Genomic DNA, 12,608 nt, shown 5'->3' with positions numbered 1-12,608 from the left:
GCAGTAAAATCAATAGGACCTGGGGCGTTAGTGGGGAAGAGCCCTGTGCAGTTTCATGGGAGCTGCCTGAAAGCTTCCTCTTTGTGCCAGCGTGCATCTTGCAGCTTCGGTGCTGTTTGACTGCCAGGAGGCACTGCGGCAGCCCGGGGTCTCTGGTCCATGAGTCCGTTCCTCATGGTGGCGGTCCAGTCTCCTCCTCCCAGGATATGCAACCCAGGCCTCTGCTGACGGCCAGACTGGCTAGCAGTTGAAACTGTGTCCCTGAGATCAGCTAACGTGCGATTCCCCCCCAACTCCTACCCTGGTGGACCCCAGCTTGGCTCCAAATGCTCTCTTGTAGAGAGAAAGCTTCTCATCCGGTTCTGAGTTGGGTAGTGGTTCCTTGTCTTTTGAGCACGGAGGAAGAGAGGTGGAAACCCCCTGAATTCAGGGTGTGGCACATGGACAGGAAGTTTCTGTTAAAACCCTGGTCAGCTGCCCTCCACCCTCCCCTCCGAGAACATATGTGACGAGCGTTACTTACTGAATGCTCAGATCTGAAGTCACCAACAGGAGCATCAAGACGGGCCGTGTGTAACTTGTGTACCAGTAAACTCCCCCTTGGTGAGTGATGGAGACTCAGGCAGAAGCAGGAGGCAAGCTCTGAACTTGGTGGATTTGGAGGCTCTTACATACTGAACTATGTCCCTCCTAAATTCATAGGTTGAAGCCCTAACCCCAATGTGACTGCATCTGGGGATGGAGCCTCTAAGGAGGCACCTAAAGGTTAAATGAGGTCATGAGCAGGGGGGCCCTGACCCAATGGGACTGGTGCCCTTATGAGAAGAGACCCCAGATCGCACGCTGTGTCCACATGTCTGTGGAGGGCAGGCCACGTCTACCAGCCAGGACATGGGCTCTCACCAGAAGCTGGCTGGTACCTCAATCTGGGACCTCCCAGCCTCCAGAACAGTGACAACTTAGTTTCTGTTGTTGAAGCCACCTCGCCTGTGGGATTTTATTATGGTGGCTTGAGCCGACTAACATAGAGGCTTCTTCTGCAGCTCCTGGGCCCCTCCCTGCCCCTCCCATTGTCCCTCCCAGTTCCCAGAGGGGCTGGGAGCAGGATACTCCCTGTGTCAGGCCCAGGTCATAGGGGCAGCAGCAGGACCCCCAACCCTGAGGACAGCCCTGGAAAGTTCCCAGCCTTTTCCTGCCTTGCCAGCTGGACCAAAGGCTCGTTCTTCCCACAGCTGGACCTGGCCTCAAGTACGTTAGCACCAAACGGGCAGAACACAGACCCTGCGTTCCCAACCTGGGCCTCTTTGTGGCATCCACTTCAGGGGAAACTTTCTTCCTCTTGCACTAGGAGCCATGTCTGGGTGACCCCCTTTCTCTGGAGTGGACAGTGGGAGCAGTATCCCTGCTGGGGGGCCCCACTGAGCTGCCACTTGGGGAAGGGGAAGGAGCCCTATGGTTGTCCCCTCCTCTTCCCACTTTCTGCACTTACATACTGTCTGTGATCCATATTTCAAATCCACATATCCAGATCCCCGAGGGTCAGTGATTTCTGGAACCCTGCCCAGGGCATTTGCCTGGTGTCCCCTTGATGTCTTGTTACCTCTTCCCCTTCCCAGAGGGGGACAGAGAGAGCATACGGAAGGCCCAGGTGGGCCATATTCGGTGGGGGGGGGGGGGGGGGGGAGTGACTGGAACGTGCCTCCAAAATGCTTTAGTTGTAAAAGTAATATCCTACCAAGCCCCGGATCCTGGAGCCCAGGAAGCAGGGATAGACTGTTTGAGGTGGTGGCTTTCCTTGTGAGGGGGACCCAGGTCCCTACCTCCAACACACCATCTGGGAGGAAATCTTGGGTGGGATTGGGCAGCACAGTTATGACCCCAGCTCTGCAGCAAGAGGCATCTGTGTGGCTCTCAGCCCCTCGGAAGCAGAGGAACTTCACTGAGGGAAGGATCATTTGGCCCCCCCCCACCCCCTAACTGCAGGTGATGTATCTCACAGTCCTGCCTCCCCATCCTCCTCACAGAAAAAAAAAAAAAAAAAAAAGGGAAAACCCTTGGGTCCTATGAATGAGAAAGACATGAACACTGGTAAAATCCGAGTAAGTCTGTGGTCACTTAAGACATTGTGAAAGTGTCCATTATCTGGTTTGGTAATGTGCTAATACGTAAGATGCCATCATTGGGAGGAAGCTGGGCGACGGGTCAAGAGACCGCTATACTTTTCTTTGTAACTTCTTGTGAATCTATAATTCAAAAGAAAAAGGATTTTTAAAATGACAGACCCACAGAATAGGGTAAAATATTTGCAGATCATAAATCTAATAAGGGACTTGTATCCTGAATATATACAGACAACTCAAGTATCCATTAACTGATGAGTGGATACATAAAATATGGTATATCCATATAGTGCCGCGAAAAACTAACAGGTGTTGGAAACCAGCCTGGGCTGCAGCAGGTGGAACCCTGTGTGTCCTGAATACTCGTCTGTGGTCACACACAACCCAGTGCCCACTCTACCGGTAGAGCTGGTGCCCTTGCCTGGGACTCGCTCTGAATTGCAGCTGTCTTCAGCCCCCTGGCACAGTGCTAATGGTACTCCTGCATCCCTTACTGCGTCCTCACAGCAGCCTTATTAGGAGGTGCTGCCGTTATTCCCATTTCACAGATGAGGAAACTGAGGCTTGGGGAGATGATCCCCCCGTGGCAGAGTGGAGAGTGGCGCAGGTGGGAACAGAATACAGGTCTCTTACACCACAGGGTTTTGGTCTGTGGAGATTTCTGAGGCTGCCGCTTCCCTGCCTGCCCCTTTGTCAGGCTCGCAAGTTGCAGCCTCCTTCGAGCAGCTTGGGGACTGTAAATGACCCCATACACCCCTGTAGCCATGTCACGTGCATGACTGTGTGGTGTGAAGAAATGTGATCTCCAGCTTCCCCTCTTTGCCAGCTGGGCCGGGAGGGCCTTTCATTGGTACCAGGCAGGAGTCTGTCCTGGCATGGCCAGGTAGTACCAGGCATGGCCACGAGATGGCACACCCACCTCCAGCTCTGTCTGGATTTCCTTGCGCTTCTAAGGCATCGCGGTACCAGGCATGGCCACCAGGTGGCACACCTACCGCAGCTCTCAGTCTCGGGGCTGCTGCCTGCAGACCTTGGTGGTTTTTGTTCTATGGTTTTGCTGTTTTTATCTTGGATTATACAAAAAGGGGCAATCACACTTGTGTCAGGACCCAGTGCTGTGGCTGAGAGTTATCCTCCCCCCACCTCCCTTTCCCATGTAGTAAGAGAGGGCTAGACTGCTTCCCACGGCCCCCACATGTGGGCCTTCTGTAGTGCCTGCTCCCCCCTCACCCCCCAGCTGAGCTCAGGCTGGTAGGGGGAGAACTAATCCTCTGGTCACAGGATGAGAGAACCAGCAGTGGGGCAGGCCTGGCACACAGGTCTGCGGAGCCCTTTAAGCGTGAAAACAGAAGCTCCTGGACCCGCTGTCACATGGAATCCCAGGCTCCAGAGGCAAGGCCTGGGAACCTGCATCTTCATAAACTCTGCACACGGGATTGAGAACTTCTGGTCTGTGGTGCCGGGTTGCAGCTGGGCCTCCTCGTTTGCCTCACCACCTGCCGCTCTGATGCCAACCTGAGGGGGTGACCTTCCCCAGGAGAGGGACTGCCCTGTTTCTCTCTGCTTCTCTGAGGCTACTTGTTAAGAGGACCTGAGGAGCTGGGACAATAAACAAATGCGCCTCCCTACCCAGGGAGACCTCTGACCACAGGGCTGTGAGGAAGGTGAGGCGGCCCTGAGGGGCCCTCCAGACTAGGAGGAGGCTCCCTCACCTCCACGGGGCCCGCTGGCTGACGGTGAGGTGAGATTGCGTTGTGGCCTCTGGGCTGGAAGGCAGGCTGCAGTTTAACGTTGTCTGGCGGTGTCTGGGGGCAGAAGCAGTTCTGGTGGTTGAGGGCAGATGCTGGGCCCAGGGGAGGTGACTGACCAAGACCCAGATGCCTTCCCTCGCCCTCTACCAGCACTGGCTGCATGCACATCAAATAAACACTTCAGGGATAATTCATTTTTTCTCAAAACATAAATTTATTACTCCTCTCACTACATCTTTGAGCACCTTTGCCAGAATCTCGGGAATGTGTAGAACCCTTTGCACACTTTACCCTTACTAGGCCTTGGCGACAAGGTCCCTCACAGCTTGTGCAATGGCATCCCTGTCGATGCCAAACATCTTCAGCAGCTCAGCTGGCTTCCCACTTCTTGGTACCTCGCCAACGGCGAGGCGGGAGACAGTGATGCCAGGCTCACCCACTAAGGCGGAGGACACTGCCTCACCTATGCCACCTGGGTAAAGGAAAGGAGGCGAGTCAGGTCACGTGGGCCTCAGGGTGAGCAGTGGGCACCTCCTCCCCGGCCCTCTGCTAATCTGAGTTTATTCCTTTACCCAAGGATGACAGAGACTGCACACATACACCCTCCCCCAGGCCTGCGGCCAGAGCAGACATCACCAATCACTCACGATACTTATGTTTTATCATAGGCCCAAATGCAGCCTCTGTATCATTTTTAACACCATCCTCTGGGCAGCGGTTATAAACGAATGAGCATCTGGACTTGACCCCAGAGACTAGGCCCATCTCTTCCCCTGGCATGGAGCCTGTCCTGGAGGACACATGGAGTGTGCTAGTGAGGGGCTGCTGTGCACAGGACCGTACAAGACAGAGATTCTGTGTTGCTTTCCCAGTGCGATCCCGTACAACAGCCTTAACGCCCAACTATGTCAGGGACACAGGCCACCTTTTCTACTCTTAGAGGCAAGGTCAAGATCCTCACGGGCTCCCTGGGTGGCAGGGGCTCCAAGGAGCCATGCCAGCAGCTGCGTTTGCTGGGTCCCTGGCCAAGCCTGGGGCCCGTTAAGCGGCCAAGTGCTAGCTGCTCCGCAGGACGGCTCTGGGTTTCCTGGGGCGGGGGATGGAGAGACGTCCAGCCCTCTGACTGTGGTCCTGTGGCCCTGGCCCTCCCCTGACCCGTCTGCCCCTGCCTCTCTAGCTCGGGCTCGTCACCTTCGTAGTAATGGTCCTCCACGGTGAGGATCCTCCCCTTGGTAGCTCGGGCGCTGCTGAGAATGAGATTCCTGTCCAGGGGCTTGATGGTGAAGGGGTCCAACACCCGAATGTTGATCTTCTCTGTGAGGGGAGAAAACACAAGGGCGCGGTTTGAGCAGAATGTGCTGGATGCTGTGGGTGTGTCCTCTGATACGTGGGGGCAGGCGGAGGTGTCTGAAGAGTCACTGCGCAGTTACAGGCCTGCATCCTCTGTCCCTCTGTTCCCTCCACCTGGCTGGTGTTTGCCAACCCTCAGTGGCTTGCCCTCTATCTCTGCTGATCTGTGATGCCCACATCCTCTGGGCCCATCCCGCACCCCCTGGTTTAGGAGCATTTTGTCTTGGGGAACAGGAGCGCCCCTCTCTCTTCCCTCATATCCTGGGTCAGGAGATCTCAGCCTTTGCACCACCAAAGAGTGCGGAGTGGCACGGCAGGGACCTGCACAGTTTTGCTTCATCCTCTCAGGTACCTTCGAAGATACAGGGAAAGCCAGAGGACAGCTCCAGGTGTCTGACGCGAGACAGGGCCAGGGCTCACAGGGTGCGGTGGCTGCAGGCCCAGGTGCCAGGTCAGGCGGGGACCCAGCAGAATGGCCTCAGAAGGACAAGTCTGTCCCGTGCCTGCTTCAAGTCTTCCCCCTGGGTCTCCATCCCTGACAGGGCTGGGCTGCCCCTGGCTTCTCTCCAGCAACTTGGAGCCCTGTACACACTGTTCCTTCTGCCTGGGCCTCTCTGCTTATCAGTTCCTACCCACATCTGAGGTCATTTTCCTAAGGACACCCACGTCTGCCTTCTCCTTCCTGCTCAGCACGGCTAAGACGAGGCGTCTGTTGCGATTCTGTGGTGTGGGTGGGGGCTAATTCCCCTACTGTATCAGTAGCTAACATCTGTGAGCCTGCAGTGATAACAATGCTAAGTCACATTTATTAAATCCTCAGGACAGCCCCACTGGGAAGGTAACAGTATCTCTATTTTATGGATGGGGAAACTGAGGCATGGTGATGCTTAATAACCAGTGCCCCCACTAAGTGGCGATTCAGGCCTATTGGCAGGCTCTAGACCTCTGCTCTGACCACTGTGCTGAGGCACCTCAAGTCCTGCCCTGTGGCCCTGGGCCTATGGCCACTGCAGCCCCAGCGTTTAGCATCATGCTGGCCACACAGTCACAAGTGCTCAAAAGGTGGCTTTTATTACTACCATTTAATTCGAGGAGACTCATTCTCACCCCCAAGACCTAGTACACCATCGGCACCCGATCTGGGACCTGCTGGGTCCCTCCCTCCTCACCTTTCTTCAGTAGGTCGGCAGCAGCCAAGGCCTCATGCAGGGTCACCCCGGCCCCAATCACAGTCACCTGGTCATCCTTGCTCTTCAGGACCACCTGGGGAGGACATGGATGCCAATGAGGCTCAGGGATTGGTGGCCCGGGGTGAGCCCTGGCTTCGGGCATGCTTTGGGGATCTCACTGGGGCATGTATGGCACTGACCTTGGCTTGTTTGATTTGGAAATCCTCATTGCTGTTATAGATGATGGCGTTTTCTGGGCGACTGGTCCGGATGAAGCAGATACCCTGGAACAGAGCAGAATGACAAAGGATTATAGGATGCGGCACGGCCAGCCTCAGGGAGTGGATTCCTTCTAGAAAGGCCAGCCTTCCTCACTTGCAAATCTCCACCATGCTGTCCCCCCATGGGTGTGTGACAAGCCACCTCATGCTGGCTGCCCCTCCAGTAGGAAAAGGGACTGTCGTTCCTCAACAGGGTGGACCTCTCCAGACACTCCTCCTAGGCGAGAGCAGCCCAGCAGCTTGGCCAGCCCCAGGCCCCAGACAGAAAATGGCTTTTCTTTCAGGTAGGCTGGTCTCTAAGTCGGACTTTCCCCCAGAGGGCATCTGGCAAAGGAAGGGGACCCATGGGGGCACCCCGGTCTACGGCATTGTGGCTCTTGGTCGAAACCACGTTACTCAGCCCATTCTTTCGGTGTTGGAGAGCCCAGCTCAGGAGAGCAGACAGGCGTCAACGGCCCGATGGTGCAGGAGCTGCAGATTCTCAGCGAGGAGAGTACGGTGCTGGGTTAGCAACGTCTGCTATGCGGCAGGAAGGGGCATGTGTATTTTGTTTTTCCTGATCTAACCTCTACAAACTACAAACACCAGTGGCAAGGTCAGGAGACACCACTGTGGGGCAGTCAATGACCAGACCAGCTCTTGGCTGGCATGCTGACACCACCCCCCCCACCTCCCCCCACCCCCACCCATACTGGTCAAGAATAGCCACGTGACCAACCAGGCCCTGTGGGTGGCTCAGTCGTTTAAGTGTCTGACTTTGGCTCAGGTCGTGATCTCGTGGTTCGGTTTGTGGGTTTAAGCCCTGCATCAGGCTCTCTGCTGTCAGCACGGAGCCCACTTCAGATCCTCTGTCCCACTTGCTCTCAAAAATAAACATTAAAAAAAAAAAAAAAAAAAGAATAGCCATGTGACCAACCTTTGTATTGGCTGCTAATTCCACTGCCTTTTCCGTAGACACACCATCACTTGGGTAAAAGACGGTTGCAGTGGGGATTGACCGAAACATGGCCAGATCTTCCAGAGCCATCTGAGAGGGCCCGTCTTCCCCTGGGGTGTGGGAAAGGATACAACTGAAATAAGCCCCCCACCCATGGAATGGAATCCTGGACCCCCAACCTCCTGATCTGAAAGTCTGGGGAAGTTACAGGTGCAAGCGTCCTGGCCCCGTTCAACTCACCGATGGACACACCACAGTGGGAGCCACAGAAATTGATGTTGCTCTCAGAGATGGCCGCCATGCGAATCTGGTCGAAGGCCCGTGTGAAGAAGGCCCCGAAAGCGCTGCAGAAGGGCACTGTCCGGTTGCGTGTGGCACAGCCCACGGCGACACTCACCTGGGAAGCAGGTAGGGGGGTGGTCAGTGTCGGCCCCAAAGATGGGGGAGAGGGTGGCCGGAGAGCCCAGAACCCTCTTGAGGGTCGGAGGGTTCAGTCATCCTAGTAAGTGAATTCCCTTCTCCCCATGCAAGAGATCCCTGGGTACCCACGGATTCCACAGTCTGTCTCTGAACCTCAAACTCCTTTGACTTGGAATAGCCACGTCAAAAATTCTCTTAAAATTACTTTCCTGGGGATTTTTTTTCTAGCAAATAAGCAAGACCTTGCAGAGGGTAGGCTAATAAACTTGGACACAGATGTTCTTTCCTGGGGTTCTGCAAAACCCCAGGCCCCATCTTCCTGGCCAACCCCCAGCCCTCTACAGACACCAGTCCTCCCCAACCCTCTTTATGCCTGAGGAAGTACCAGACCCAAATCCCTGCTTAGAAGCACCGAATGCAGGCAGTGGTTCCAAACTGGCTGCCTCCTGATGCGAGTCCTCCTTCCCCAGCCCCTGGGCCCACGCCAGCCCACACACCCTGCCAGTTTGGTCTGGACCCTCCAGCTGCCCAGACTAGAAGCCTCAGAGACAGAACTTCAAGTTCAGCGGGAGAAAGAATTTTGGATAGGGTAGGGCCAGATGGCCTTCAGACAGAGGAAGCTCCCAGTCGCTGGGGGCTTATAGGCCAGGCTGGGCAGTTTGGCCAGAGGACCAGGGCTGTTGGACCCATTATGTTCCAGCCTGTGACTGTGCCTGTCCTACCACCTGGAAGGCCCTTTACCCCAAGAGACAGGCCTTGCACGCCTTTCACCAGCATGCGTGGCCTCCATACCGCATTTCCTGCGTGTGACCGCAGTCTCACTCAGCTCCTGTCTGTACCCTCATCCGGGATATGTGCACCTGACGATCACGGGCACATCCCTCTCCCTTGCCACTACAGTACTCAAGGTCAATGCCGGGTCCTGTGGTCTCTCTGGGATGGCCTCCAGCAGGCACCTAACACTGCCAACATAGCTGCCCCGGGGGAACAGGAGGATCTCAGCCCCAAGGCTGTGGCTGGCTCTGTGCCCGCCTGCCTACCCCAGCACCCACCATGTTCTGCTCAGCAATGTAGCACTCAATGAATCGGTCTGGGTGCTCCTTTTTGAAGATCTCTGAGAAGGTGGAATTCTTGGTATCCCCATCCAGGGCGATGATGCGGTCGTTGACACGGCCCAGCTTCGCCAGGGCCTGTCCATAGGCCTTGCGGGTAGCTATCTGTGGGGGATAGAGCATGAGGGCTCTGAGCACCGGGATGGCCTGAAGCCTGGCTTGGCCTCAGCGGAGGGGCTGCAACTTTTAGGGAGGAAAAGGAGAACAATAGGGGCAGAAAAAGGAAGCCCGGCAACACCCAGTCCCATGGAAATTTAAGTTCTGTAAGGTTGCCAACAAGAACTTCTACAGGTCTTGGAAGTACCTGCAGCCTCTTGTCCTGAGCCCAGCTGTGAGCCCTCCAAGCTGCAGATGTTCTAACAGATCCCCCCACTCCTGTGACAGAGGTCCATGAATCTACCCCACTCCACACAGGAATACATAGAGGGCCTGGGAGTCATAAAGCCTGGTAATGGTTCACACAGGGGAGGGCCCTGGAGCAGGACAGGCCTGCTGAGGCTCTGCTAGGCCACACACCAGAGGGTGGGGGGTGGGGGGGAAGAGTCCTGAGCTCAGACCTAGGGACTCAGGGTGAAGGGCCAGGGATGGAGAGACACTCAGGTGCTGTGGGCTTTGATCCCAGCACTACCAGTAGGTTGCTGTGTGACTGGGCAAGTCTCTTGTCCTCTCTGAGCCTGTGCAGGTAAATAGTTCCAGAGCTGGCAGTCCCCACGGAGGAGATGGCAGGACCAACACCTCAGGGTTCCTCCTCACCAGCAAATCCCTCTTCTCTCCCTTTCTGAGCCTCCCAGAGACACATCTCAGCCCCAGGCTCTGGAAACCAGAGAACAACGACTACGCCAGCCAGGCCAGAAAAGCAAGGCCCAACTCTGTACCTTGTCGCCAACTTTGTAGCTGGGTGGGCTGGGCATGCGGATGTTGGTGATGTCCACTAAGGGGGCATCCTCTTGTGGGGGAGTCACGAGGATCTTCTTCGTGCTCTGGATCTGGCTGTAGATTTCCTGGACAATCTGATCGGCCATGTTTTTGGGGAGGGGCTTCCCATGCCAAGCCTCCTTGTCCTCTATGCCTGTGGGTGCAACGGAGGAGGGAAGAGGGCCCAGTAAGACAGTAGTTCCCGAGGGCCAGGAAACCGCTCCAACCAGTTGAGGGCAGGCCAGGAGGCCTCCCTGGAGGGGAAAATACAGGGCAGGAAGGATGCTGCCCCAGTGAGGCAGAGCCCTGTGCTGGGAGCTACGGGGGTCAGGAAAAGAGGGTCGTGGTGACCAGGAGTCCACATGCCTGGTGCCCACCAAGTAGCCGGCAGTTCTCCAGGAGCCCACAGCCAATGGGGGAGGGGAGCATGCATGGGCCGCTGTACTGCCTCCCTACATGCAGGGAGGGATCTGTTGTAGAAACCTACTCAGTTTGTTGAATGGGTTGGTCAGGAGGAATGCTGCCCATGAGAGAGGCAAAGCTGAGGCCCAGAGAAGAGGGAGCACAGTCAAGGTCACCCAACACACTGGTGTGCAGCAGAATGGCACCCAGGCACGTTCCTCACCATGCTGCCTTGCTGTGTGAGGACCAGCAAGGCTTAAGAGCCCCCTCCTCTGAGGTCACTGCGGCCCAGGCAGAGCCAAGGACTGACCCTCCCACATAGCATGCAGCACCCCCACAGACCACCGTCTGCCCCAGAAGCTTTGCGGTTTCCAGATCCCACTTGATGGTAACACCTGAGGCATCAGTGCCAGGCAGCAGCACTGGGGTGGGGAGGATCCCAAGGGTCTTCTCCTTGATGTCCACCCCCTACCAGAAGGCTCCAGACCCACGCACCTTCTCCCACACAGCAGTACTTGTCCTCATTTCCCGAGTCCACGTGGGCAGGTGGGCTGCCACGGCACGTGGCACAGGGAAGCTGGCCCGAGGTCTACAGTTAGGGCCCATGTCCCTGGGCAAGTGCCCTGACCACTTCTAGCCATGTTTTCCCATGTCTACCATGGGCCAGGGCTGCCTCAGCCCGAGGGGTCTGGAGCCCCAGGAGCCTGAGTGCTGGGGAGGAGGCTTACACCTGCATCATGCTCTCAGGCCCAGCCAGGAACATCTTCCAGACCCTTCCAGGCCCTCTGCTCATACAGGACTCTGGACGCACTTTACCCGGTCTTCCCAGGTTCTCTGGGCCCTCTGCGCCAGCCCTTCCACTCAGGGCAGACGGCGAGAGCTGCCAAGGATGCCGTGCAGATGACAACCAGGAAGGGTGTGGGGGACTGTGTCACTCGTGAGTCCTCCTGCAGGCCCTCCTCTCCTCCTGCCCAACCTGGGCTTCAATCCTGGCTCAGCCACGCTGACCACTGAGTCACTTCTCAGAGCACAGCATCGCCTGACCCCCCTTCCCCAGCCAGGTGCATGCGGTGTAAGGTGGCAAAGGGTCAGTACTACCCCAGACACAGGACCTCAGAGACCACCCCCACCTGTGGAAAGCCCTACTGCCTCCACTGGCCACAGGGCCTGGTCCCAGGGGTGGGGTGAGCGAGGCAGGGTGTCAGACAGACCTGAGATCCCCCGGCCCTTGAAGGTCTTAGCGATGATGGCCGTCGGCTGGTGCTTGGCCTGGCCAAAGGCCTTGCACAACTCCTCCACGCTGTGTCCATCCACGATGACGGTGTGCCAGCTGGGGACAGAGGAAGGAGAAGGAGAGTGAGCAGTGAGGGACGGGGCCCACCCCCCGAGGGGCTGCCCTCACTCTGCTGCACAGCCATAGGCTGGGAAACACTGAAGAGTGTCAGGGGCGCCTGGGTGGCTCAGTCGATTGGGCATCCAACCCTTGATTTCAGCTCAGGTCATGACCTCACGGTTAGGGAGTTCGAGCTCCACATCAGGCTCTGCACCGACCTCCAGGGGCCTGCTACCGATTGTCTCCTTATCTCTCTCTGCCCCTCCTCCACTTGCTCTTTCTCAAAAATAAACATTAAAAAAAGAAAAAAAAAGACTTTGGACTTGCTGTTCCCACTTTTGGTTTCATTTTCTCTTTTTCTTTCTCCTTTGTACACATTCTTTTACTTCCTCTTATTTGCCTCTGAATAGATTTTCTTTCTCTTTCCTAAGTATTGCAAAGCTTGGTCCATTTATTTTCTCTTTCGTTTCTGATCTACTCGTTTCCCTGAAATCTACTCATTTCCTGAAAGCTGCATTGGGGACAATGCACTGGGTCTGGAATGTGTCTGCTGTTGGCCTTTTATTCAGGGAACACATCTCATCACTCCATAAATGCTGGATGTGGTGCTGGAAACACTTACAAAGTGAGCCAGGCTGACAAAGATAGAAGGGAAGGAGCCTGGGCAGGCCGAACTTTCTCTCTCAGGCCCTCCTTTCTGGGACTCCAGCAGCAATCAACAGCAATCAAATTAGTAGCAATAAAATAGCAGCTAACGTGTCCGGAGTGCGCACTCTGTGGGCACTCACCGAGCACCACACATATGAACCCACTGCAGC

The 12,608-nt window shown here is 56.0% G+C and overlaps 1 protein-coding gene across 5 annotated transcripts in view; it reads right to left on the bottom strand.

Annotated features, from left to right (window-relative positions):
• TKT (transketolase) overlaps positions 1 to 12,608 on the bottom strand; it is a 44,759-nt gene that overhangs the window by 14,752 nt on the left and 17,399 nt on the right. For 3 of the 5 annotated variants that reach the window (XM_040454802.1, XM_040454803.1, XM_040454800.1), the window contains 9 exons: positions 11,669 to 11,787; positions 10,016 to 10,209; positions 9,081 to 9,245; positions 7,849 to 8,005; positions 7,588 to 7,718; positions 6,591 to 6,674; positions 6,391 to 6,484; positions 5,063 to 5,185; positions 4,093 to 4,343 (listed from right to left, as the gene is read on the bottom strand). In XM_040454802.1, coding sequence (XP_040310736.1) covers positions 4,168 to 4,343; positions 5,063 to 5,185; positions 6,391 to 6,484; positions 6,591 to 6,674; positions 7,588 to 7,718; positions 7,849 to 8,005; positions 9,081 to 9,245; positions 10,016 to 10,209; positions 11,669 to 11,787 — 1,243 coding nt within the window. In that variant the 3' untranslated portion in view covers positions 4,093 to 4,167. Of the gene's footprint in view, positions 1 to 4,091; positions 4,344 to 5,062; positions 5,186 to 6,390; positions 6,485 to 6,590; positions 6,675 to 7,587; positions 7,719 to 7,848; positions 8,006 to 9,080; positions 9,246 to 10,015; positions 10,210 to 11,668; positions 11,788 to 12,608 lie in introns of those variants that run through there. The other 2 variants (XM_040454801.1, XM_040454804.1) reach the window with 2 other exon arrangements.

The sequence above is a fragment of the Herpailurus yagouaroundi genome, unplaced genomic scaffold (assembly GCF_014898765.1).
Source record: "Herpailurus yagouaroundi ecotype Mexico unplaced genomic scaffold, PumYag 213, whole genome shotgun sequence".
In the NCBI taxonomy this organism is placed as follows: Eukaryota; Metazoa; Chordata; class Mammalia; order Carnivora; family Felidae; genus Herpailurus; species Herpailurus yagouaroundi.
The sequence above is the reverse complement of the archived record's forward strand: the minus strand, read 5'-3'. Positions and strand labels throughout refer to the sequence as shown.